General features: G+C 37.8%; 1 protein-coding gene across 7 annotated transcripts in view; it reads left to right on the top strand.

Moving 5' to 3' along the window:
• Nucleotides 1–24,945, top strand: part of TNNI3K (TNNI3 interacting kinase) — a 312,765-nt gene that overhangs the window by 214,675 nt on the left and 73,145 nt on the right. For 6 of the 7 annotated variants that reach the window (XR_012379408.1, XM_073896522.1, XM_073896521.1 and 3 more), the window contains 4 exons: nt 1,966–2,018; nt 2,344–2,396; nt 6,473–6,605; nt 19,694–19,803. Coding sequence is in view for 6 of the 7 variants with exons in the window: in XM_073896522.1 (XP_073752623.1) it covers nt 1,966–2,018; nt 2,344–2,396; nt 6,473–6,605; nt 19,694–19,803 (349 nt within the window). In the remaining variant the exon portion in view is untranslated. The remainder of the gene's footprint in view (nt 1–1,965; nt 2,019–2,343; nt 2,397–6,472; nt 6,606–19,693; nt 19,804–24,945) is intronic. The other variant, XM_073896524.1, reaches the window with a different exon arrangement.

Genomic DNA, 24,945 nt, shown 5'->3' with positions numbered 1-24,945 from the left:
ATACTCATGACTATTTTCTATTTCTTTTATGTGTTCAACAAATGTTTATTGAATGCTTCTATGTAATGCATGTGCTAAAAACAGCAGAGGTACAGCAGTGAGCATAATCCACGCATCCTGAGATATCCTGCTTCTCATACCGTGATGTACTGGGTGCCCAATTTCTTTGATAAAAGGGTAAAATTTTGCTAAACGCTCCGCCCCAACTCCAGCTAGCTGCTATAACATCATTCTGAATAATATAAAATATTTACTTTGGAAGAAATTTTCTAAATATTCCATATAGATGTAACTTATCTGAGGGCTTCTCAAGATCCATGATTTTAAGCTATTGCCTGGATGACTACTATTATGGAAAAAGTGAAGGTTTAGTAGTTCTGGGAGCCTTTCCCCATATTGAACTAGAGCAGCAGATCCATTTACAAATCTGTTTTACATGTTGAGATTATACGCCTAAAAATATTTTTTTAATAACCACTGTTCTAGGTAACCAATTGGAATTAAAATAAAATAACAGACAGGATGCTATACATAGAAATGTATGATGATTGGGGAATCCATGCTCAGTATGTGTTTTAATGATATCTCTAAAATGTAACACCCATTATCCCTTGATAGACCAAGGGATTGTGGTATTGAAACTCCCATAAATCCTACAAAGAACCTAGTGGTACAAAATTAGATGTATTTTTCTTGTTGTACTTGAACTTCCAGAGAGCTCCTGATGCTATCAAGTTCTTTATCATGACAGTCATCTCATCACATGTAGCAACTGATAAATTTGTAGTTAAAGAGAGGATTTGGGGATTTTGTTTTGACATCCTTGATTACTTCTACACTGGGTTTTTCCAAGCACAGTGACTTTAAACATAGTCTAGATTTTTGGTAGTTGAAAAGAGGATTAAGTCTATATCACAGAAATAAAAGTCACTAATGATACTAAGGAAGTTCAAAAATAACTTAGTAAATAAAGCTCCAGTCAGCAACAAAAAAGCACTTATGCAAAGGATTCAATATCTTATTCAGGACTTATTCAGGACTAGAAAATAATAGTGTTTTCCTTATATTGATCACGAAGCAAAACAATTAAGGATAGAGCCAATAAAATAAATATAGTATAGCCTATGGACACTAAAAGAAATCCAGTGGAGGATCTCCTAATACTGAAATGACTCATTTACAAGCCAAATGTGAAATGAGCATGAAGAAAGGCATTCAGTAAGAAGCACTCAAAGACAATCTTGAATCATGATATGCTTGTCCCTAAGATATCCCACAACTCATTTCACCAACATGTGGGAGGAACGACCTCTTTTGGGGCTTTCCCAGTCTTGATTTACTTTTTGAAAAGGAAGGACATTGTTAATCTAGCTTGAATTATGGTCTGGAAAGATTTTGATGACCTTTATACCTTTTCTTCCCTAAGAACTTAAAAAGTGGTTTTGCTAGTGCTAGTGGCAGTCTTAAAAACACTCTTCTTCCTGGAATTGTAGCTAGAAGATACTGGCCAAGACATTTTCCACAAAGGGTCCTTTTACGGTGTTCACGTCGGGCTCTGACTTGAACTGTCCTTATACCTCGGGTTCCAGCAAGCTGGTTCCCTTGCTCTGACTCTCATATGCTCAGAGATGCCTTTGACACTGTTACAATTGTATTAGCAACTGAACCTCAAGTATCTGAAAAACTGATCTTCAGCTAATGGGACTTTTTGACAAGTTTAGAAGATCTACACAAAGTTGGATACTTTGTATACTTTGAAAGTTAGATATAAAATGATTTTGTAAATATTCCCTTTGAATTAGCAAAATTCAGAAAATCAGACTCACTAACCTAAGATCTCTGGTCATCTTTTGCAGCTTCTTTATCCTGTGGGTAAACAAATATCATCCTTTTCCTTAAGGCACTGGATTCAGTAATAGTAAAGTTTACTCAAAGTTGTTTTTTGTTTTTTGTTTTTTTTTATAGTCATAATATTCTTCTCTGTGAGGATGGGCATGCTGTGGTGGCAGATTTTGGAGGTGAGATTTCCATGAATAATATCCCGAATGACATCAGTCTCTTTCTTCATTCCTAGTTGGTCCCTCATATTGTATGACGAATCTGAAAATGGATTTCACACTGACAGCTATACTTTTCTAAGTCATTCAAATTTCAGTGACCCTGAATCTTAAAAGTATATCATTTATTTTCAGTTTTTCATCTTTGATATCCCCAGCTAAAAGAAAGGAAGTGAACATTTAAATAAGATAGAGGTTTCTTGGGGTTTCAAAATTATAGCTGTGATTTTGACCTTATTTTTAAAGATATTTCCTTTGACATGAATTCGTTTTCTCCTTCCCTCAGAATCAAGATTTCTACAGTCTCTGGACGAAGACAACATGACAAAACAACCTGGGGTTTGCTGCTGCTTGTGTTCCCTATAATTATGAAACAATTAAAATGTGTAAACTCAGCATGAGGCGAAGTGAGATGAGAACAGCTTTAACTGGAAGCATTGCAATTGTCCCAGAGGCAGGATACTGTGTTGTTTTTATTTGCACTAAGCCCTCAAAAGAACTCTTTCAAGGCTCTACCAGAAAAATAGATTAGATATATATTTGGAAAAGGCAATGGGCAAAATGATACAGAATTTGTTTCAAATATAACTTAAAAAAGTACATGGCAGGCATGGTTAATTGGCTTTCGGTTTTAGATCTTCTTATGAAGTAGTGGAGCGAACATTTAATCGATAACTAACTATAGAATTTGTAGTTAACCAGCATCTATTAACAAATTTCTTCTACTTTAGCATTATAAGGCAAAATGTCACATAACCAAGCATCAATGTTTAAGTAAAATAGAAGTTATAATGTCTGAAGCAAGAATAATTGTACTCAAAACGTCTGCTATTAAATTCATTACCTGCTCTCTCCTTTGCTCCCCCCACACCCCCAAAAAGTAACTTCTCTTTCTAGACTACCTATGTTATTTAATTACCCAAGTTTGAGGTAATTTTCCATTCCTTCCTTCCCTGCTTCCCCTGACTTTACTCACTTTTTCTGTTTGCATGCTTGTTTTAAGTTCAACCCAACCTCTCATTTTCCACTTCAGTTCAGGTCTTCATCATCTCTTTTCTGAACTAGAAGTAGGATTCTAACTCCAGTATTCTCTTCCAACTCATTCTTTGCAGCGTCAGCCAAATATTGGGTTCTGACAATTCACCTCCTCCTGTAAACCATCAAAGATACCCACTACCCAGGGAGCCTGGGTGGCTCAGTCTGTTAAGCATCCAACTCCTGATTTCACCTCAGGTCCTCATCTCAGGGTCCCGGAATCGAGCCCCGTGTCGTGCTCCGTGCTCAGTGGGGAGTCTGCTTAGATACCTTCTCTCCTTCTTCCTCTGCCCCTCCCCCCACGCACATGCATGCTCTCTCTCTCTTTCTCTCTCTCTCACACACACATAAATAAATCTTAAAAAAAAAAAAGATATCCACTTACCCACAGGCCAAAATCCAAATTCATTGCCTGGCAGCCTCCTCTCCTCCCCAGCCTGGCTCAGGACCCCTCCGTGACCTCTTCCCCCACAGCAACTTCTCTCAAGTCCCCTGTAGCCCAGCACACAAGCCTCCTGGTCATTCCCCAAACATGCTTTCACCTTCATATCCCTGTGACTCTGCTGGTGTGGTTTTCTCTGCCTGGATAGCCCTCTACTGCACCCCACCTAAAAGGAGTCTACTCATCTTGCAAGACCCAGGAAATTTTATCAATTTTAAGTGCCTTTCCTTGCATAATGTCCCCCCTGCTGCCTCCTCCCCATGCACTTTTCTGTCTGGGCTTCTGTGCATTTTGCACTGCTAATTTAAACTCTTATTCATTCAGTCTACAAGCATTTATTGAGGGCCTACCATGTATCAGGCATTGTGCAAAGGGCCAGGAATGCAACATGTGAAGAAGAGCTTAGTCCTTAATTTCAAGGAGCTCATTTTCCAATGGGGAAAACATGGTAATAAGCAGATAGATTGAAAGCAGTGTGGAAATTCAGTGGTAAATAAGGTGTGACAAAGCATCATGGGAGCTCAGGTGGGATGAATAGGCATAAATTAGGTGGAGGGAAAACAGAAAGGAGTGGCCGGTAGAATGAACAACAGTGTGAGCCAAGTCACAGGGGAGAATGAGAAATATCAGACTTCCTAAGGGAACTTCAAATAGATTGGCATTGTTGGCATGCACTGTGTGAGAAAGAGAGAGTGAAAGATGCATTAGAGTGGAAGGCAGGAACCACATCATGGACCATGTTGTATTGTAAGCAGGATTATTCATGCTGGTTTCCCCAGTTAGATTTCACTTATCCATCCAACAAATATTTATGGACTACTTACTAGATGCCAGACATTCTTCTAGGAACTGGGGATGTTACAGTGACCAAATTATTTTTCTTATTCCTATGGAGCTAATATTCTTCTAGAAGGAGTTAGACACTGCACAAATTAACAAAATATATATTGGTGGTGATAAGTGTTATGAAGAACAAACAAAGCACAGCATATGAATGGAGAGTAGTAGGGGTGCCATTTAGATAGGGCAAGAGGGAAAGATAACATCTGATGAGAGACCTGACCAGCAGTCATCCACATAGGGAGAAGAGAAATACAGAGGGAACGGTAGGTGCAAAGGCCCTGAGGCAGGAAAATTCTCTGTGTGTTTAAGGACAGAATGACTGGAGTAGAGTAAGCAAAAGGAGAATGGTAAGATATGAGGTAAGCGAGGTAGGAAGAATGAGTCCTCTTTTTGACAGGACATGCAGACCTGGGACATAGAGATAGCTAAATCAGTGGCTCTCAATCCTGGCTGCATATTGGAATCACTTCAGAAACTGTTTTAGAAAGTATGCCACTTGAATCTAACGCCCAGAAATTCTGATTTCATTGGCCTGGGGTTGATCTTGGGTACCCGTATCTATTAAGTTTCCCCGGGTGACTCTAAAACACATCCAGACTGGGTAGATAAACTTTTGTTGGAAGAAATTGAATTGAATGTCACCAACAGCAAGTAATTCTTTTATTCTAGCAATGTAGTCTTTAAGCACAACACTACTCTAGATTTATTTTGAAGGCTATTTTGTTTCTTACTAGTTAAGGGGCCTTGTGTAAGTTGGCTAATTACTCTATTACTCCCCTGTGGAAAAATGGGCACATCATATGCCTACTTCCACTTACGCAATGTTGTGACACAATGCATAATCTGCTACATAAGTGGAGACTATTTGGAATGTAAAAGCTGATGTGGAAGAATTGCATATAAGCACCATAATCAGAACAGAGATATTCTTGGAATGCTGTAATTATGCATGATTTCAAAATAAGATAGACACTTCAAAAGAATTATCAGCAGACAGCTCTGCATAGAATTTCAGGAAGAACAATAAAAGAATACTGGTTTCCTTCAGTGGAAATACAAAGAAAGAAGGTGTTTGGTGAAGTTCATTGATAAGGTTATGGATCCATGGGATTTTAGAGCTGGAAGGGCCTGCCTCCTCTGTTTGCCCTTGAGGAATCTGAGGTCCAGGAAGCATATGAGATTTCTCTAGATCTGCCCAAACAGGCAATGGTAGAGCTAGAACTGCAATTTCCATCTCCTAACTCAAAACCTACTGCTCTTTCCCCTAAACCACAAATAAATCAAAATTATGCATTTGCATCCCAGAATGGAAACTTATATTTAAAACCAAAAAATACATAACTGCAAGTGAAAAGAATGTAAATAATGCCATCAAAACATGAATATAAAACTTTGTACAGAGAAGATTATAACGTTTTATAGACTTTGTTCCCGGAATATTTATTGCCCAAACCGCATTCAGAAATAACACAACTGGGCAAACAAAGGAGGTGTGACAGATGTGATCCTGCCAGTAAGATATCTGCTTCATAGGAATATTCTGGGCACTCCCCTACGGTCCTTTCTCTTCTCAGTCATGAAGGCATTATTTAGGGGTCTGATTTAGTGACTTCCTAAATTACAACCTGAAGATCTAAAGGAGGGAAGGTGCCTCCCACAGTGTGTGATTCACCCCCAGGGAGGCATAGAGCTCTTGGGTGAATTGTGATTGGCTATTCAGAAGCTTCTATGGCTTCTAGGGGTAAGGTGCTTAGAAGTAAACTGAAAATGCTGCTGCTGTGATCATCACTTTATAAGATGCAGGGTTACTTGATGATTAATATTGTTGCAATATTTTGGGAAGAATTGTGAATCTCATGATCTTCCAATGATTTAAAAAATGCCCTTTGTAAAAATGAGCAACAAGAGTAAACCTGCTATTTATGTATAAACACACCATTTTATTGCACAGTATAGGGCAATCGATGTTATTTTATGTATATATCTTTCAAGAACAATTGTGAGAACACTTAAATCCTTACTAAGAAAAACACTGTTCTACAATGGAATAACTAAACACTTGGTAAATGACTTGTGGATGTTTCTGGACACGCAGAACCTCCGCTGGATGGCTCCTGAGGTGTTCACGCAGTGCACACGCTACACCATCAAAGCTGACGTCTTCAGCTACGCTCTGTGTCTGTGGGAACTTCTCACTGGTGAAATTCCATTCGCTCATCTCAAGCCAGGTAAGACATCCTGCAAAGTCTCTCTGTTTTCCAGAGTTCTGTGCATTTTCATGACTTCAAGAAACACTTTTTTCCAAAAAATTATTACTCTCGGTGGGTGGGCAAGGTGAGAATTAAGTAAACAATTTCAATTTGGGTTTTTTTTGTTTTAAAAGATTTTATTTATTTATTTGAGAAAGAGAGGTAATGAGAGAGAAAGGGCACAGCAGTGGGGAGAAGGATAAGCAGGCTCCCCGCTGAGCCAGGAGCCTGAAGCAGGATTCGATCCCGGGACCCCGAGACCATGACCTGAACGAAAGGCAGCCGTTTAACCAACTGAGCCACCCAGGCACCCCTCAGTGTCTTTTAAAGCGTGTGCCAAATCCAGAAAACTTAATGATCTGTGTGATTTTGAGACACAGGCACACACAAGCATTGGTATATTTTATTAAAGTTTAAGGCTTTGATTTATCTGTGGTTAATAAAACAACAAATGACTACGGTCACATGGCAGGTGGGTGCAAATAACGTGGACATTGTAATACTTATTTTTTGAGATTAGATTCTAGATGCTCCTTTTTAGTGTGTATATAAGGGTGAGCTGAAAGTAGCAACACATAAAAATAACCTATCAGGACTGTTTTCTGCTTGTCTCACATTATAGAAAAGAATTGCTTTTCCTAATAATTTTGTATTACATAAATGGATACCTTCCAAAAATGGGGCTTTGTGAGTGAGCCTAATTTTTGGTGATAATATACATTATACTCTGTGTACATGTAGACTGTAGAGATATGGAATTTAACCACATGAAAAATATACACATACTTGAGGTTTAAGGTAAATTTTATTTGCTTCTGTCTTTTCATTTTGAGTTGCTTTTATGTCTTGTCATTCTATTTACTTACTTGTATTCACCATTAGACTGGAAATTTGCCCCCACCAATCACTCATCTGATTTATGTCATTATAGGTTTGCCTTTTCCAGAATGTCCTATAAATGCAATCATGTTGTTGATTTTCAGAAATTCATTCTTTTTTTGTTCCTGAGTAATATTCCATTTTGTGGATGTATCTCACTTTAATTATGCATTCACGAGTTGATGATTATTTGAATTATTCTCACTTTGGGACTACTATGAATAAGATGGTTAAGACCATTCTGTTCTTTGTGTGGATGGTTTTATTACTGTTGAATAAACATGTAAGAGATGACTACTAGATCTTATGATAAGAGTTTTTCTAAGGTGTTTTTACCATTATGGATTCCCACCAGCAATGGATTAGAATTCCAGTTGCTACACATCCTTGACAAGACTTTTTTGTTGCCTGTTTTAAATAAAATATTAGCCATTTAAGTAGGTATGTAATGGTATATCATTGTAGTATTATTTTATATTTCTCTAACAACTAATGATGTTAATAATCTTTTCACATGTTTATGTGTGTTCATACCTCTTTCTTTGGTGAAGTGTTTGTTCAGATTGCCTTATTATTTCCTTGTAAGAGTTCTTAGATTCTAGGTAGAAGTCTTTCATCTGCTATGCATTTTGAAAGTATTTTTCTCTAGCCTGTGGCTTGCCTTTTCATAGTCTTAGCAATGTCTTGAAAGAAGTTTTTAAATTCAATGAAGTCTATCTTATCAAACTTTTAAATCACATTTTTTGGTATCCTTCCTAAAATATGGTTGCATCAATAAGGCTACAAAAATTTCCTCCTATGTTTTCTTATAGAACTCTTAGAGGTTTAGGTTTTATATTTATAAAATCTGCTTGTGTTCTCTTTTTCTAACGGCACAGGTATGAGTTTTTGTTATTCTTTTGTTAATTTATTTGTTTTTTGGGCACCTGAGTGGCTCAGTCAGTTAAGCATCTGCCTTCAGCTCAGGTCGTGATCCCATGATCCCATGATCCCAGGGTCCCAGGATCAATGGGGAGCCTGCTTCTCCCTCTCTCTCTGCAGTTCCCCCTGCTTGTGCTCCCTCTCTCTCTCTCTCTCCTTCCCTTTCTCATATAAATAAAATCTTTTAAAAAATTCTTCATTAAAAATTTGTTTTTTAATATGGATGTTTAATTTTCCAGCATGATTTGTTGAAAAAACTTTCCTTTCTCCATTAAATTATTTTGTTACTATTGTCAAAAATCAATTGACAGTATATGTGTATTTATTTTTGGGCTCTGTTCCATTGATATGTGTCTACCCTTACACTAATACCATATTATATTGAAAGGTTACAGTTAAATCTTGAAATCAGGTTATATGAATCCTCCAATTATGTTCTTCTTTATAAAAATTGCTTTGGCTCTTCTCGGCTTTTTGCTTTTCTATATAAATTTTAGACTCAGCTTATTTATTTCTACCAAAAAAAAAAAAGCCCACTGGAATTTTGGGTAGATTACATTGAGTTTATGGATCAGTTTGCGAAGAACTGACAACTTAAGCATACTGAATCTTCCAATCAGTCCACATGGTATAGCTCTCCCTTCAGTTATGTCTTCTTTAATTTCTGTCATCAGTGTGTTTGGTAGTTTTTAGCATACAAACCTTGCACATTTTTTTACACTTATCTCTATGCATTTTGTGTTTGATACTATTATACATGTTATTTTTTAAAATTTCAATGTCCAGTGGTTCTTTGCTAGAGGAAAGATACAGTTAATTTTTTATTATGATATGTTAATCACCATATATAGTTAATTTTTAAATATCAACCTGGTACTCTACAAATTTGCTAAATGTACTTATCCATCCAAGTAGCTTTTTTCTACATTCTTTGAGATTTTCCACATAGATGATTTTGTGGTCTGTAAATAAAGAAAACTTTCTTTCTTTTCAATCTGTATGTCTTTTTATATCTTTTTCTTGCCTTCTTGCACAAGCAAAGACTGTGATAAACAACAATGAACAAAAAACAGAAGGGATGAGATATATACCTCAAGGACCTATACAGAGGTCCTTCTCCAAATTTCACCCACCACTATGCTAGTCAAAGCTGCCATCTTTATCACTGTAACTATTGCAATAGCCATTTGACTTCTTTCCCTTCATTCTGCCCCACTTCCTCTCCACTCCTCAGAGAGCTACTGGAATGGTATTTTTAAAACATCAAACCAATTATGCCACTATTGCTTAAAATCGTCCAATGGCTTCCCGTGTTCTTAGGACTAAATCTCAAAGTTATTAACATGCCCTGCACAACTCTACGTGTTTCTGTATCTTGACCTTGCTCACATCATTTTACGTCACGTGCTCCAGCCACTGGAGCCATCTTTTGCTTCCCATTCCCAGTGTGTCCCATTTCTTCTGGCCTTTTACTAACTTTTCCTCTGGAAATGCAGTTGGTGAATGACATGGTAGTTATGACTGAACTTAGTAAACTGAAAACTCTCTGCAGCTGTAAGATGAGAGATGATGGTGAAGTGTAACACAAGGTCAAGACCCCCTAGGATGCTACGCTTTTACGGCACTCGTTCTCCATAAAGCCCATATAAAAACTCCAGTCATCCTTGACTCTTCTCTTTCCTTCTTTTGCTCATTCCTCCTGTCCTTCCCTTCTTGTTGTTCTCACTCATTTCCTTATTTTCTGTCCTACTTTCTAAATATCTCCTGAATCTTTCCACTTCTCTCCCTCTGCACTGTATCTTAAATGGTGTCATTATCTCCAGGTTTTCTTATCATCTTCTTTTCACCAGTTGCCATACTATAGCTAGGTTTAGCTTTCTAAAAACTGAAGTTAGATCATCTGGCCTCCTTTATTTAAAGTCTCCAATGCTTTCCCTTTGCTCTTAAGATAAAAACAAAATTTCTTGAAACAATCTACAAAGCCTCACACTTACATTCCTACTTTCCCGCCCAGGTCTATCTCTTGCCACTTACAGTCTCTCATCTATGTTCCAGCCCAGGGCCCATTTCTTTTCCCCAACATGACTTGCTTCCTCCCTCTTCCCTGTCTTTGCACACATTAGTCTCTTTGAAACATTCTTGCTCACTTTCCATCATATGAACCCTAATTAATGTTTAGATCTTAGCTTAAATATCACTTCTTCCCACAACATCTTCTTTAATTCTCTAATATTGGGTTAATGCAGTCTCCTCTATGCCCCAAGTCATCATTTATTATAGTATTTATCATATTGTACTCATACAGTTTTGGAATTTTCTCTTCTCCATTATCCTTTGCTAATTATACAGTGAATATTTCAAAGAGATAAAGATCCCTTCTGTCATGAACCCCCCCAGAAATATTTACCCTTTTTAGAGGGAGAATATTATATAATAAAACAGTTAAAATCTTGCCTAAGAATAACTTGATACCAATATCCCAGATATTAGAATTTATAGTACTTTATTGGAAAGAGGGTTTGTTTGTGATAGATGTTGAATTTTTTAAAGTTGGACAGTGACCATGCATCAAGAAATGAGACTGTTTATATCATTGCAGTGGTTAGGCAATCTAGCATATGTTCAGCAATAAATTATGTGAAGCATCAGATTCAATATAAGCTACATATTAGCCATTTACAAAGAGGAACAAATCCATGACTACAATGTATGACAGCATTATCAATTATAGTAGTAGCAACATTACACATGGCTCATCCTTCTGGATTTAGTAGTACCCTATCTCCTGGGAGAAATACAAAAATGGAACACAAATATTGGCATTGACTCTTATGCAAGTGATGGGTATGCACTGAGAAGAACTTGAAGTTAGAGTCTCTTTTGCATAGGATATATTCAAATTAACCTTATAATCTCAGGCTTAGAAAGAACCAAAAAGCCATCACATCCAGCATCCTATGGGTGACCCGAGAGATCAAATGCCCAAAGGGCCAGAGGAAATAGGCAAATGCTTAACACAGAACAGTGTGATGGACAGGAAATCACATGCTCTGACTCAAAGGGACAGCTGCTACCCAGCTTCAGCCAAACAGTGCCATGCAGGAATGTAGAGATCACTGCCCACTGTTACCATATAAAATAATTTCTGTGTGTTTGTGTTAGAAATCTAAAGGCTTAGGGCACCTGGGTGGCTCATTCAGTTAAGCCTCTGACTCTTGATTTCGGTCATGATCTCAGGGTCGTGAGATCGAGCCCCATGTTGGGCTCTGTACTGGGTCTAGAGCCTGCTTAAGTTTCTCTCTCTCCCCCTCTACCTCGTGCGTCCATGCTCGCTCTCTCTCTCTCTCTCTCTTTCTGTCTCTCTCTCTCTCAAGAGAAAGAAAGAAAGAGAGAGGAAGGAAGGAAGGAAACTAAAGGCTTTTACATGTTGTCAATTAATTCAACTTTTAAGAAAGCATCTTTCAGTTTAACACCATATGGGCTAAAGGGAATCAGCATAATGTGTAAGAACATGAGCCTTGTAACTGTATGCAAGCTACTTAACCTAGCTATACTTCACTTTGTTTTTAAAATGGAGATAATAATAGGACCTACCTCAAAAGATTGGAATGGTGACTGGGAATTGGAAGCACTCAATAAATATTAGCTATTATTATTATCTTTAGGCTGTCATTGAATGCTCCTCTGGCTGGGAACTGTGCTAGAGTTAAAAGGAAAACAGAGAAGAATAGGGCATTGCTCAGGCCCTCATAGTACAGAGCAGAAGTTAAGTCCCAACTAGAGAGAAGCAGAGTGCTAAAGATGCTCCCCGGAGGAGTCTCCTGCCCAGACTGTGGAGAATGGGAAGATGGTATCAGAGAAGGAATATGAGAAGAGATGATACCTGAACTGCAAAAAGATGTAAACTAATTAAATGAGAGATAGTGGGGAGGTAGAGAAGGAGTTCTAACAGAAAGCAGTATGGGCAAGGTGCAGAGGCATGAGAGATCCACAAATAATTCAGCAGGGATGAATCAGAGAATACAAGGGAATCCATCACAAGGCACATGCTGTAAATGTAAACCTAGAGCCAGGTGGTGAAGGGCCTGTGTGTTCACAGGGAAAGTCACTGCAGGAGTTTAAGCAGGGCAATAATTAAACGCTATTATTATTTTCAAAACTCCTTCTTGCTACAAAGCAAAGTCTAGATTGAAGAGGCTTGAAACCAAGGGCAAGAAGACCAGGTAATCTAGATAAGGATGTATAAAACCTTAACTAGGGTAGTGGCTTTAGAAGAGAAAGGAGGCCAGTTGTGGGAAATTTGAATGGGATTTGCCCATGGGTTGAGGTGGGAGCACAAGGGAGAGGGAGGAGTCAGGGTTAATTTCCAGGCTTCTGGCTGAGCCAAAAGGAGGATGATGGATCCAGGGAGAAAGCAGATTTGTGAGAGAAGTGACAAGATTAGGCAGAGAAGAAGCCAAGGTGTGAAGCCAAGCACAGAGAGAAGAACCAGGCAAGATGAAAAAGATGCTGGTCTGACCTGGCAAACAAGAGCTGTACTGGATACATTTCAGAGAAAGAAACCAACACCTGCTTCCCAGATTTTACGTCTCTCCTGGGTCTGTCTCCTCTGATATATCACGAAAAACTAAAGAACAAATCTAAGATAAATTAATCCATCAATATGTATTTTATCCAATCCCATTCCCTTATAACCAGGTACCAAATTTTGTGGATCACTTTCAGATTATAGTTTGAGGCCAAAGAAGAAAGCCTCTTGTTTTTCTTTTGTCTTCCTATGTGATGCCAGCTGGTTCACAAGGAGACTCAACTCTGTGTCCTGGGATTCCTCAGTGCCAAGCTGTATCTAAGTCTCGGATGTGGCAGCAAATTAAGAACATCTGCCAATTCATTCTAGCCAGATTTTGGTGAGACTTCATATTGAAGTTTTAAGTCAGAGTTGCAAACTGTAATATAGGGGCCAAATATGGCTTGCAAGTTTTTTTGTCTCACATATGATTGTAAAAAATAAGAATTTAAGTACATTTAGAGACACAGTTATATCACAGGATCCCATATTTGTGGCCATTTGTGTTTGCTACGCCTGTTTAAATATTAGATGATTATGTTCTCCATATATGATTAGGATCCTAAAGCATCCTAAATAAAATAACCTTAAAAGGCATAAGCACGTTGATGATATGGACTATGCTTGGACAAGTAATAGGAAAATAGGAGTGGGCGAAAGTTCTGAAATCCTGTGTTTGCTGTGCTAATCTTTATCACTTTATCACTGAAAAGAGTAGAGCCAGCCAATCACTACACAGATCACTGGAAAGATCAAATCGGTCCAATGGATAGTGATATTTCTATGAACGTAGCTTATATTAACATTCCAATACTTCATTACACTGACAAAGATTGCAATGAGAATAGACACTGGTGCAAATTAATCTATTCTTCTGACAGTCTGTAATGAGAATGGGATGTGGTTTAAAAAATTAAGCCATTCTTAGTGCAATCTCAAGATTGCAATCTCATGGTCTCTCTCAGATGCTATATGCTCTGGTGATACATCACTGAAAAGTGTCAGTTTAACAAAGAATGTGTCTCAGCTCTTGCTGGGAGAGTGGTCTGCATTTGCTTTGTTTCACCACAGCCCAACCCATAAAAACAATGAGGTAGAATCAATTGTGTTTTTTAAAACACACATACACACAATCAAAACTTAAAACAAACAAACAAACAAAAAAAAACAAATAAAAAACATTCCAGCAGTTTTATCTTAGTCAAAGCTTACAAGTAAAATACCGTACTTTATTGCTCTTTTTTTGTACAGATGCTTAGATTTATTTTTATAAAACGTAAGTGATAGTTTAATTTAGGAATTCAGAATCCAGTACCAATTTATCCATAAGCAATATAGCTAATTAAATTCACCATGAAGAGCTGCATAGTCATCCTCTCCACAGCCATATTACATTATGAGCTGGGGCTGGTGACAGATGAGATGGTTTGTAGCCTTGTAATTTGCAGTAACTCAATGCAATCTTTTACTTAGTATTCATACTCCCAAAAAACCTCAAAAGGAACTATGATTTCTGGTCTAAACAGAACAGAAAATATACAATGTTTTTGATATCTAGTTCTCTAGATTCAGACTAAAAGGGATCAGTGAAACCCTTAGCTCTATAGATGATAATAATTACAGCAACAACAGCTAACACTTATTGAGAACCAACAATGTGCCAGATGCTCTCTGTACACTATCTCCTTTAATTCTAACGATAACCTGTGGTTTAGGTTCTATTAGGATAAGATATATGCTCAATATCACATGCTAGTAAGAGGGACAGTCAAGACTTAAGTGTATGGCTCCTTGTCCCCAAAGCCCATGCTTATCACCATTACACAAAGTCCTCACTGCTTCATCTTACATGTACAAAAATTAATACTCACAGAGGCAAATTAGCTTAGTCAGGATCTCTCATAGAGTTAAAAGCAAAGCCTCCTGGAAATGAGGCCCCCGCATTTCCTTGTGAAGGACATTTCTTGTTTTTCTTTTTTGTGTGTTTTTGTTTTGTTTTTTAGATTTTATTTATTTATTTGAGAGAGGGACATGAGAGAGAGCATGAGAGAGAGCAAGAGCACAAGCAGAGGGAGAAGGGTAGAGGGAAAAGCAGACTCCCTGCCAAGCGGGAACCCTGAAGTGGGATTCCATCCCAGGACCCCAGGATCATGACCACAGCTGAAGGCAGATGCCCAACCAACTGAGACACCCAGGTGCCCCAAGGGCATTTCTTAATAGTCATACTGTTTCAGTTTATGGAAGCCCCCTCCCAAATGTTCTGAAAAGAAAGATGAGATTATGAACTAAATATGCCACAAGATCTCAATAATTTACCTAATTGTGTCATAATTTAATATTAAACTAAACATATTCATTCCATGGTGTTTCTTGGTGACTAGGCATTGTGCTCTGTCCTAAAGACATAATAATGAACAAGATATTAATCGGCATTAATCCATAATCCTTATTTATTTGTACAATAAATGTTTACTGAGTCCTCTATACCATGACCAAAATATGATCTCCAGTGAAATCATATTTTGAACTGCCTCATTTACTGATTCATTTGGTGCATATCAGTTGGGTGCCTACTAATTTCCTGTCATCATGCTAAGCACAGGAGATACAATGGTGAAAAGTTACAGTTCCTGAGCTCAAGGAGCTTGTGATCTATTTACAGAGGCAAGCAAATAAATGGAAAATTAAGTATAATATAATGTATGTTATTGTAGTATCAAGTGCTGTGGGAGTACATAAGAAGGGCACCCAGAGACAGTTCTTTAAGCTAAGACCTAAGGGACCTAGATGTAATGTAGGAAAAGAGGGTGTGAAAGAGCATTTAGGAAAAAAGGATCACCTTTCTGAATTTGTGATTGAACCATAAAAAGCAGTGAAAATCCAGTAATTCATCTCTTTAATGATTACTCATTCATTTACCAAATTTATTGAAAAGTCTAACACTTTATTTTTTTCTCAGTTTATTATCACTCTCATGGAATGTTCGGTACATTTGGTCACAGGAATGAATGAATGAATGAATGAAGGTTATCACATGTTGTACTGAATGCCTGTTGACGATCTCTAATAATATCCTTTTTTTCTTGATAAAGTATTAATAAACAATAAAGAACTTGAATCCACAAATCAATACCATGGTTCTATAAACCTTTGAGGCTGACTCACAAAATCTTGTTTTCAGGATAATGGGAGTGGGAAAAAGCTATGCTCTAGAATTGTGCAGTCCACTATGGAAGCTACTAGACACACGAGGCTATTTAAATTTAAATTTATATGAACTGAAACTGAAGTAGAAATTCAGTTATTTAAGTTTATTAAGTTTAAGCACTTTTTAGTGCTTAATAGCCACATTTTAAGTGCTTAATAGGTATATGCTACCATGTTGAACACTGCAGAATATTTCCATCATTGTAAAAGGTTCTATTAGACAGTCCTACTTTAGAATCTTGATTACAAGTTTCACTAAATCATTGATCATTGATAATTATCACAGTGCTGAAGAAATTGTAGGTGCTCAATAAATAGTTGATATTTTTAAATTTAGCCTTATTCTCTTTTAATAGCAAAGCTTCACTTGTAAAAGTAGAAACCAATATGTACATAAATCATTTAACATATTTTATGTAGCAATCAAGGTAAAACACTTGATTAATGGGCTGACAGTCTCTTTCCTGAATCTGGAATACCAGAAAATTTCCCAGCTGTTGGTGTAGCACGGCCACTTAGGCAAGACTGACAAAGTACTCTCAAAGGTGACAAATCTCAATTCCATGACCCCTCATGTTGCATTGCCCACTTTCTGGCGGAGGTGCTAATGAGTAGTATCACTGCCAAGAGTGCACAAAGCAAAAGGGAGAAGGAGATGCCAAGGACTTGCAGAATCTACTTTGAATAATGAAGAATTAAATATCGTTCATCTTAAACTGATTCTCCAGACACAGTGCCAAGAAGCAAACAAGTAACTTTATAGACTTGATATCAGAGTCTAAAAGGGTTTCAGAGGAGACATTTGGCACCTGCATCTGAGTTTAACTCACTTTATGAATAGTCCCTCCCCACCCATTAGGATATGTATAATTAGTTTAAATGTGTTCACTACACTGGCTTATGTGCTTATAGCTGCACCAGCTCAACAATATCCAAATGGTCATAAGGTGAAAAAGTGGAGTTTGAAGATCAATGATCATTAAGCATTAGTTAATCTGTTTGCTTATTTATTTACCTCATTCCAAAAAGAATTAAAAATCATCAAGAGCAGCCAATGGGAGAAATCTAACATACCTAGTTTTTTGACACAAGACACATTTTGTAAATCATGTTAAGTTTGCTAAGGATGTTTTGACCAGTCTTTTGTGTCTTTGTTTTCTTAGTGTTGGCAACTATAACTGTAGCTGATAGTGGCTAGATAACGGTTGGCAAATGTGACAGTGCAAATATTCTATAAATGGCATTGAAAACAAAAGCAGAAATGGAATTTCTGACTGCCCTCAACCTGGAAACATGGTGCATTTAGACTGCGGTTGCAAGGAAATACCAAAATACCAGGCCGGCAAAGTGAACTTAAAATTTTAAATGCAAATAACCAATAAATATTCAGGAAACTAGTAAGCCTCACTATCCATCAAAGAACAAAATTTAACCAACAAGAAATGAGCTGGCGTATTTACCTCTCATATTAGCAAAATCTTTCATAAAATGTGAAAGCCTAATACTGGTGCAGATGTAATGAAAACTCTCTCACACATATTCAGAGTATAAATTAGTCCAACTCTTTAGAAAAACTGTTTATCAGTATGTATCAAAAGTCTTCAGTTATGCCCTTTGACATGTTAATCTCTCCCCTCAAAATATCATAAACAGGGCACCTGGGTGGCTCAGTTGGTTAAGCGACCACCTTCAGCTCAGGTCAAGATCCCAGAGTCCTGGGATCGAGTCCCGCATTGGGCTCCCCCTGCTCTGTGGGGAACCTGCTTCTCCCTCTGCCTGCTGCGCTCCCTGCTTGTGATCTCTCTCTCTCTCTCTCTCTCTTAGTCAAATAAATAAATAAAATCTTTAAAAAATATATCATAAACAGTCTGTGAAACTGGGAAAGTCATACTGAAGAAGATACACTTTGAAGTGTTTATGCCCAAATTTGAATAACCTAAAATTGAGGAATGATTAAGTCACACAGAATACAGTTATTAAAAATATGTTAACCTGAAGTTTTAATAACTTGGAAAAATGTTGATATTTAGGGGAAAAATATTACATAATCATATATTTGATTGGGCATGAGCTCAATGATAAAAAGAATATATAAGAAATACTCAAAATAATTAACAACTATCCTTTCTGAATAAGATTTTGTTCTAATTATGTTTCTGAAATTCTACAGAAAACAGGTATAAATGTTACATTTTTCAAAATTAGATAGTAATTCTGACTAATCCATAAGGCAAAATGTTGATTAAGTTATATTACATATAATTTCACTAAATTAGTAGATCTATAAACAGGATTGAATTGGAGCAAACTTTAGTGGAAGAGAGGTAATAGTTATAGGTCATATCAGAAAAGTTATTAAGGTACAGACAGATGTTGATGACAAATGTAGAAGATAGGAAGTCAACATCCTGGAACTTTAGCCTCCCACTGGTACAGAGCAATTTTTCTGAGAAATAAAAAGAGCTTCAGGTGTTGTTTACAAAGTATTTTCAATGTGAAGTGGTTGAAGAGAGTGTGGAATCTGGAACAAGAGGCTACACCAATTACTAATTATATTTAATTTTTTTCACAAATTAAAAACTAGTTACATACACGCACACGCAGAGAAATACCTACTTTGGATGATTGTTAGGAGGTTTGAAAGAGCTTATGTATGTATCTACCATGCTGCCTGATACAAAATATGTTCAGTAAAAGTAGCTATGAACTTGGTTTCCAAGAGAGTTACAGAAATCACTGGTTGTAGAATAGGAAACTATACAACAGTCAGGGATCTACAGTGAAGTCCCAAGAATCCCAACACTGTAATGGGGAGTTTGAGATGAGCAATATTCAGAAATCCAAGCAGACAGGTAACACTAGGGAGTTCAGTCAATGAGGGGTATTAGCTAAAATGATGGATTTTAAGTATCTAACAAAGTTTAGCAAATAATAACTACTTTATAAGTATTAAATCTTAAAATCCGAAAATTCTTATAACCAGTAATGATAATTTAAGCTTAAAAAATAATCTATTTTGTCCAAGTGATACAGGTGCTTTCCGAACTGCAAAGTTCAGTGGCACCCCACATCTTGCTAAGTACAATATAAGCTCTTTCTCCTGGGATTTATGACATTGTACAGTCTGGTCCAATTTGCCTTTCAGTCCTTACTTCCTATAACATCACGCATATACCCTATACTTCAGACACACACACCAAACGGCTTGCTATTTGTATGTTCTTTTGTATGCTTCTTTGATCCTGTTTATGTTCCTTCTGTTCACAATTTGTTGAATGAACAACTGAATGAATGGACAATTATAAAGACTAACTTATAGTATCAAATTATCCAACATTTTGTTTAAGCATTAAAAAAAACCAGCAGAGAGCTGTCTTTGAGTCTCCTCTAATGTTGCACAGATTGATTTTTGATGACTTTTTATTGTCTGTTCATATGTTTCTTGAAGCAAACATGTGGATTTCAGAACTGACATGATCAATTTGGTTCCTAGCGGCTGCTGCAGCTGACATGGCTTACCACCATATCAGACCTCCCATTGGCTACTCCATCCCCAAGCCCATATCATCTCTGCTGATGCGAGGGTGGAATGCATGTCCTGAAGTGAGTAATTTTTATTTCCTCTTAGGAAATAAAATGTGTTATGGTCAAGACCTGTCCCAAATAGTGTAACTCCAAAGTCTACTTCCAGTGTGTATTTTAAGACTGTCAAGGCAGGAAGACTGATTTGCCTTCTGCTCTGTAGTCTCTAATTGCCTCAAGAAGTCTGAGGATCTCATATTTCTTTGCTGCAGCTCTCTGATTTTGAAATGTTTCTCACAACTGATTAGCAAAAGAGAGACCAGGGTATGACAGATGACTCACAGTCTCATCTCAGCTGCAATTTTATTAACTATGCTTGAGCCATACTTAGTCATTTTCCGAAGAAAGAAGTTTGGCACAAGATGGATGTGTGTTGGCTTTTCGCCACGAGGCAGGCCTTCAGGCTAAGGCCCCATGACATGTGGTCTTCAGTAGGCACTGGCTCAAGCAGGAGTCCCAAGGCCTTGTCCTAGCCCCCACCCCCCAACTCTTTAAGTGGTTATGTGATAAAGTGGTTAAGAGCACGGATGGAGGAATCGATCCTATGGAAGGAATACGTAAAGAAGGCTATGTAAATAGTGAAAAAAAATTTAAATATGATCATAGATCTAAGAATATTAAGGGTCACACTCCTATAATCCCAGAATGAAATCTCAAACCGCTTGTCTCTGGGAAAGGGTTCTTCTTACCTATGCCAGGCATTTTGACGTCTACTTTGTTCTCAGAGAATGACAAAGGAGGACAGTCCACAACTTCTCTCCTGATAACACGGTTTAGCACAGTGTCTAAGACTCTCCCTGCCAGCATGTTTTGTTTTCATTGAAATCCTTGTGTTTTGATGTCAGCCCACATTGATTCTTCTGCTGAGCAGAGGGAATTGGTTCACATTAGTTCACAAAAGTGTAGCTGTTGGTAACTCAGGATGCACCTCACCAAAGGAGAGCGAGAATAAGCCCCAGGCCAGATTTTGGAAGGAGAAAACAAAGTCCTCCCTTCTTTTTTCTAACAGCAAAACCCAGACCAAGTCATTACCCAATCCCACAAGTATACATGGAGATTCTTAAGAAGAAAAATAAAGATTATTATGGCATGTGGATGGAGTGATCTCAAAAGAGATAACCTTGTCTCCTGACCATTCCATTTGACAGATTATGTATTTATTGGGGTTGAATCTTCTCTCACTACCAGAAATCAGAGACTTTTTGTTTTGTTTTGTTTGCCCCTATAACCCCAGCATCCAGAACCATCCCTAGTAGATGTTCAGAAATATTGGGTGAGTAAATGAACGAGTACCACTACTGCTTATCAAAGCCTCCAGCCCCCGCATCTGAATTTCAGTGTCCAAAAAAATTTTGTCTTGAAAATTATATGACCTAAAATAGTTTGGGAAAAGCTTTCCTTATTTTTCAGTATGAACCTCAGGCATATTTTCTAGGGATAAGTGTGTCAAAAAAGCTAATCCGGAATTTCATTCTCTCTTTGGTGTACATAACATTAAGTGTAACATAAAAAACAGTCGAGGGACTCCCTTTTGCTTTTATTAATGGACAAGATCTTCATGATTATGATTATAAATAAGGGACATATGGAAGTTTTCATTTGGAGATAAAAGCAAGTAATTAGCAACTTCTAAAAGCATTTTTGGGGGGTAGAATGGCTGTCACAAATAACAGGTTAGGAAATAAAAGAACCAGATTAGGGCCAAAGGAGGGTACATTTAAAGTTTACAAGAAATACTAAGAGCCCAAAAATCAAGTGCTTAGTGGAAAAGTTTTATTGCTAAGCAGCAAAGCGAATCAGCCCAGGGCCTGGGCTCTGAGAAGGCAGGGAGAAGGATGGGAGAAAGGCATAGTAGGCATAGTAGGCAGAAAAGTCTCCGACTAGCCGGCTGTATCTGGGCTTGCCAGACGGGTGAGCCCTGGCTTGGCTGTGCTTTCCATCTCGGCATTATGAAGTTGAGCTGCTGGATGTGACGTGCCTGAGACATCAGCACAGTGCCCACCCAGTAAGGTCTTCACTGTCTGAGTAGGCTCAGTAGTGAGAAGGGAAACAATGGGCTAGTTTTCATTCTTTCCTTCAACAATGATTTATTGAGTCTCTGCTCTACACAGCCCCAGGAACAAGTGCTGGGGATTCAATGGAGACATGCTCTCCATGGAACCTCAGTAAGGCCTAGTAGCCAAATGGAGACTAGCTGAATGAACACATAATTTTTTTCTTTAAATTTTTTTATTGTTATGTTAATCACCATACATTACATCATTAGTTTTTGATGTAGTGTTCCATGATTCGTTATTTGCGTATAACACCCAGTGCTCCACGCAGAACGTGCCCTCTTTAATACCCATCACCAGGCTAGCCCATCCCCCCACCCCCTCCCCTCTAGAACCCTCAGTTTGTTTCTCAGAGTCCATCGTCTCTCATAGTTGTCTCCCCCTCCGATTCCCCCCCTTCATTCTTCCCCTCCTGCTATCTTCTTCTTTTTTTTCTTAACATATATCGCATTATTTGTTTCAGAAGTACAGATCTGTGATTCAACAGTCTTGCACAGTTCACAGCACTCACCATAGCACATATAAACACAGAATTTTATAGTAACAAGCCAAAATGAGGAAAACAAGATTAGATGAGAACACATACTAAAGGAATGGGCAAGTGATGGACAAAGAGATAGTGTAGGTCAAGAAAGGCTTCCTGGAAGAAGTGACACTTGAGCAAAGATCACAAGCATAAATAGGAGTTTGCTGAATGAAGGGGGAGGGCAATTGGTGAGAGGGAAAAACAGTCCAAGCGAAGAGAAGTGTGCAAATTCACTGAGAGAAAGGACACAATGAAGAGACTTACTAGTTATGGGAACCCTGTAGCCAGTGAGGAGCTAGATCTCTCTACCATCATTTTAAACAAGTTCGTCTTTAGATCTGAGACAATAACACCATGCTTTCCTGGTCCTCGCTTCTAGGTTATCAACTTCACTACTAACTCTTTCCTTATGTATTTGTCTTTGCCTCACTCCTGGAATTTGAACCACATTATTATCACCTATGTATGTCTTCTTAGTCAAGACCTACAAAGGAGGAAGAGGGCAATGAGAACAGAAGCCTATAGGAAATGGAAAATGCTGGTTGGAAAACCGCAAGAGGTGGAAAAAAGTCCTGTTAGATCTTGGAAAGCTTTGGAAACCCGAATAGGGAATTTGGATCTGAAATCCCAGGCATTTGTCTCTAAAGTAGTGCAGAAATATGATGAAAGTAACTTTTTTGGAAAATTCATCTGAATTTGATATGAAAAGATTTGATAACTTACTCAAAGAATTTTATGTGGTTCCTATAGTGAGACAGGCACTGAATTATCTTCTAGTGTGATTGGGATAGTTGAGCATTGTTTCTTAACGTGTGGGCTGCACATTACATGCTCCAGTTTACCCAGGAATATTTGTTAAAATGAAGATTCTGGGGCCCAATTCTAAAGCTACTGCATCAAAATGTCTGGGATGGAGCCTGGGACTTTGCATTTAACAAGCACCTCAGGTGATTTGTGCCCAGTAAAGGCAGAGAACTAGTAGGCTGAAACGGGAGCCAAAGACACTGAAGTCAGAGCGTCCAGCTGGGCTGCTATTGCATTAATCCAGTTGATTACAACACAAAGACTACAATGGTTACCATGGGGATTCAGGAGCAAGGGTAAACTTTGAGAACTACTTCAAAGGAAACAACATTCTAAGGAGGTAAAAGACTGGATTTAGGAGATGGAAAAGAGGAAGTAGCCCAGGAGAGCTGTCATTGCTCCCTTCCGAGAATCAGCTAGTGACCAGAGTACTCCTTAGGCCATTGGGTATCACGGATATTGTTGGCAGTGAGAGAACAAAGCCAAGCACTCTGCAGTAAGGCGAAGGCGCAAAAAAAAAAAAGCATAGAAAAAGGGAAAAAGAAAGATAACTACCCAGAGATTTAAAAAAAAACTAACCTCGTCTACAAAACTAAGGGAACGGTCAGTGAGAATAAAGTTATTGTGCAAGAAGTTGGCATAGATGCTCTTCTCACCTTAAAGGCGCTTCACCAAATGAAGTGGGATCAGGGGAGGCAGACAGATGGCATAGGAGCTAAGCTCAGGCAGAGAGGCTGAACAAAAATAGAGGGGAGAGGAGTTGGAGTTAAAAGCACGGAAATTTTGAATCCAGGGAGAAAACAGAAAGAAGAGAGGGAATAAGGTTAGGGAGTTTCAAAATAAGAAAGTTACATCATTTGCTGGCAATTCTGAATAGGAAAGAAAACAGAAGATAGGCGGGGCATGTAAGCAATATTTACATTGTTCTGTAGTCGTTTAAGCTGTACGATATTGCCAAATGTAGATATAAAGATCCTGTTATATAGAAATATATTAGAAACTACATTAATATATAAAATATGTAAAAATATATTAGATATAGATAGAGGAAGAGAAAGTACTACCTTTTTTTCCCACAAGGAAAAGTAAATATTCACCATGAAGGTGTGCTTTCGATGTTTTACTGGGATATCAAAAATAAAATTGTTTGAGTATACCTCTATCTTTCCACTAAGTATGGCTTTGAATGAGAGATGCTTATTCTACTATTGCTTTTAAATGTCATATTTATAAGGACATTTAATTCCTGTGCACAAGGAAGAGTACTCACACCAAACAATAGTGACGTGCTAAACTCAAGAGAGCAAACCTTGAAAGCTTACATACTAATAGGTTATTTAGTTTTCAAAATCTTAAGTTAATAACAATTGGCAATAAAGCGTGTTAAAATTCCCTTTGTTCAGGATCCATTGTGTCGATGTGAAGCCCCATTTGTTCTTCTAAAATGATTGAAGCCGAGATCCCCACCTAGTGGATTTAGAGGATTTTACAGGTTTTACAGAAATAGCCTACAACCCCTGGAAATCCTTAATTTTTTCTCTTAGAGAAATAACAGGTTTTAAAAAACTCAATACTTAAGATCTAGGATAATTGTCAACAGAGCAGTTGCAAATGGTTGAAATATACCAATATGCATATCAGCTAGACTACAGTTAACAAACAAAGCTCAATTTTTATTTTCATACCATAATTAGGAAAACAGATCAGGCACAAATATGAATATATAATCATCTTTGTAGAAAGCAATATTGTAATACCACTAATTGAGATGTGTATAGT

This window comes from Callorhinus ursinus, unplaced genomic scaffold (assembly GCF_003265705.2).
Source record: "Callorhinus ursinus isolate GAN/ISIS: 27379988/994484 unplaced genomic scaffold, GSC_fseal_2.0 scaffold9, whole genome shotgun sequence".
NCBI lineage: Eukaryota > Metazoa > Chordata > Mammalia > Carnivora > Otariidae > Callorhinus > Callorhinus ursinus.
The sequence above is the reverse complement of the archived record's forward strand: the minus strand, read 5'-3'. Positions and strand labels throughout refer to the sequence as shown.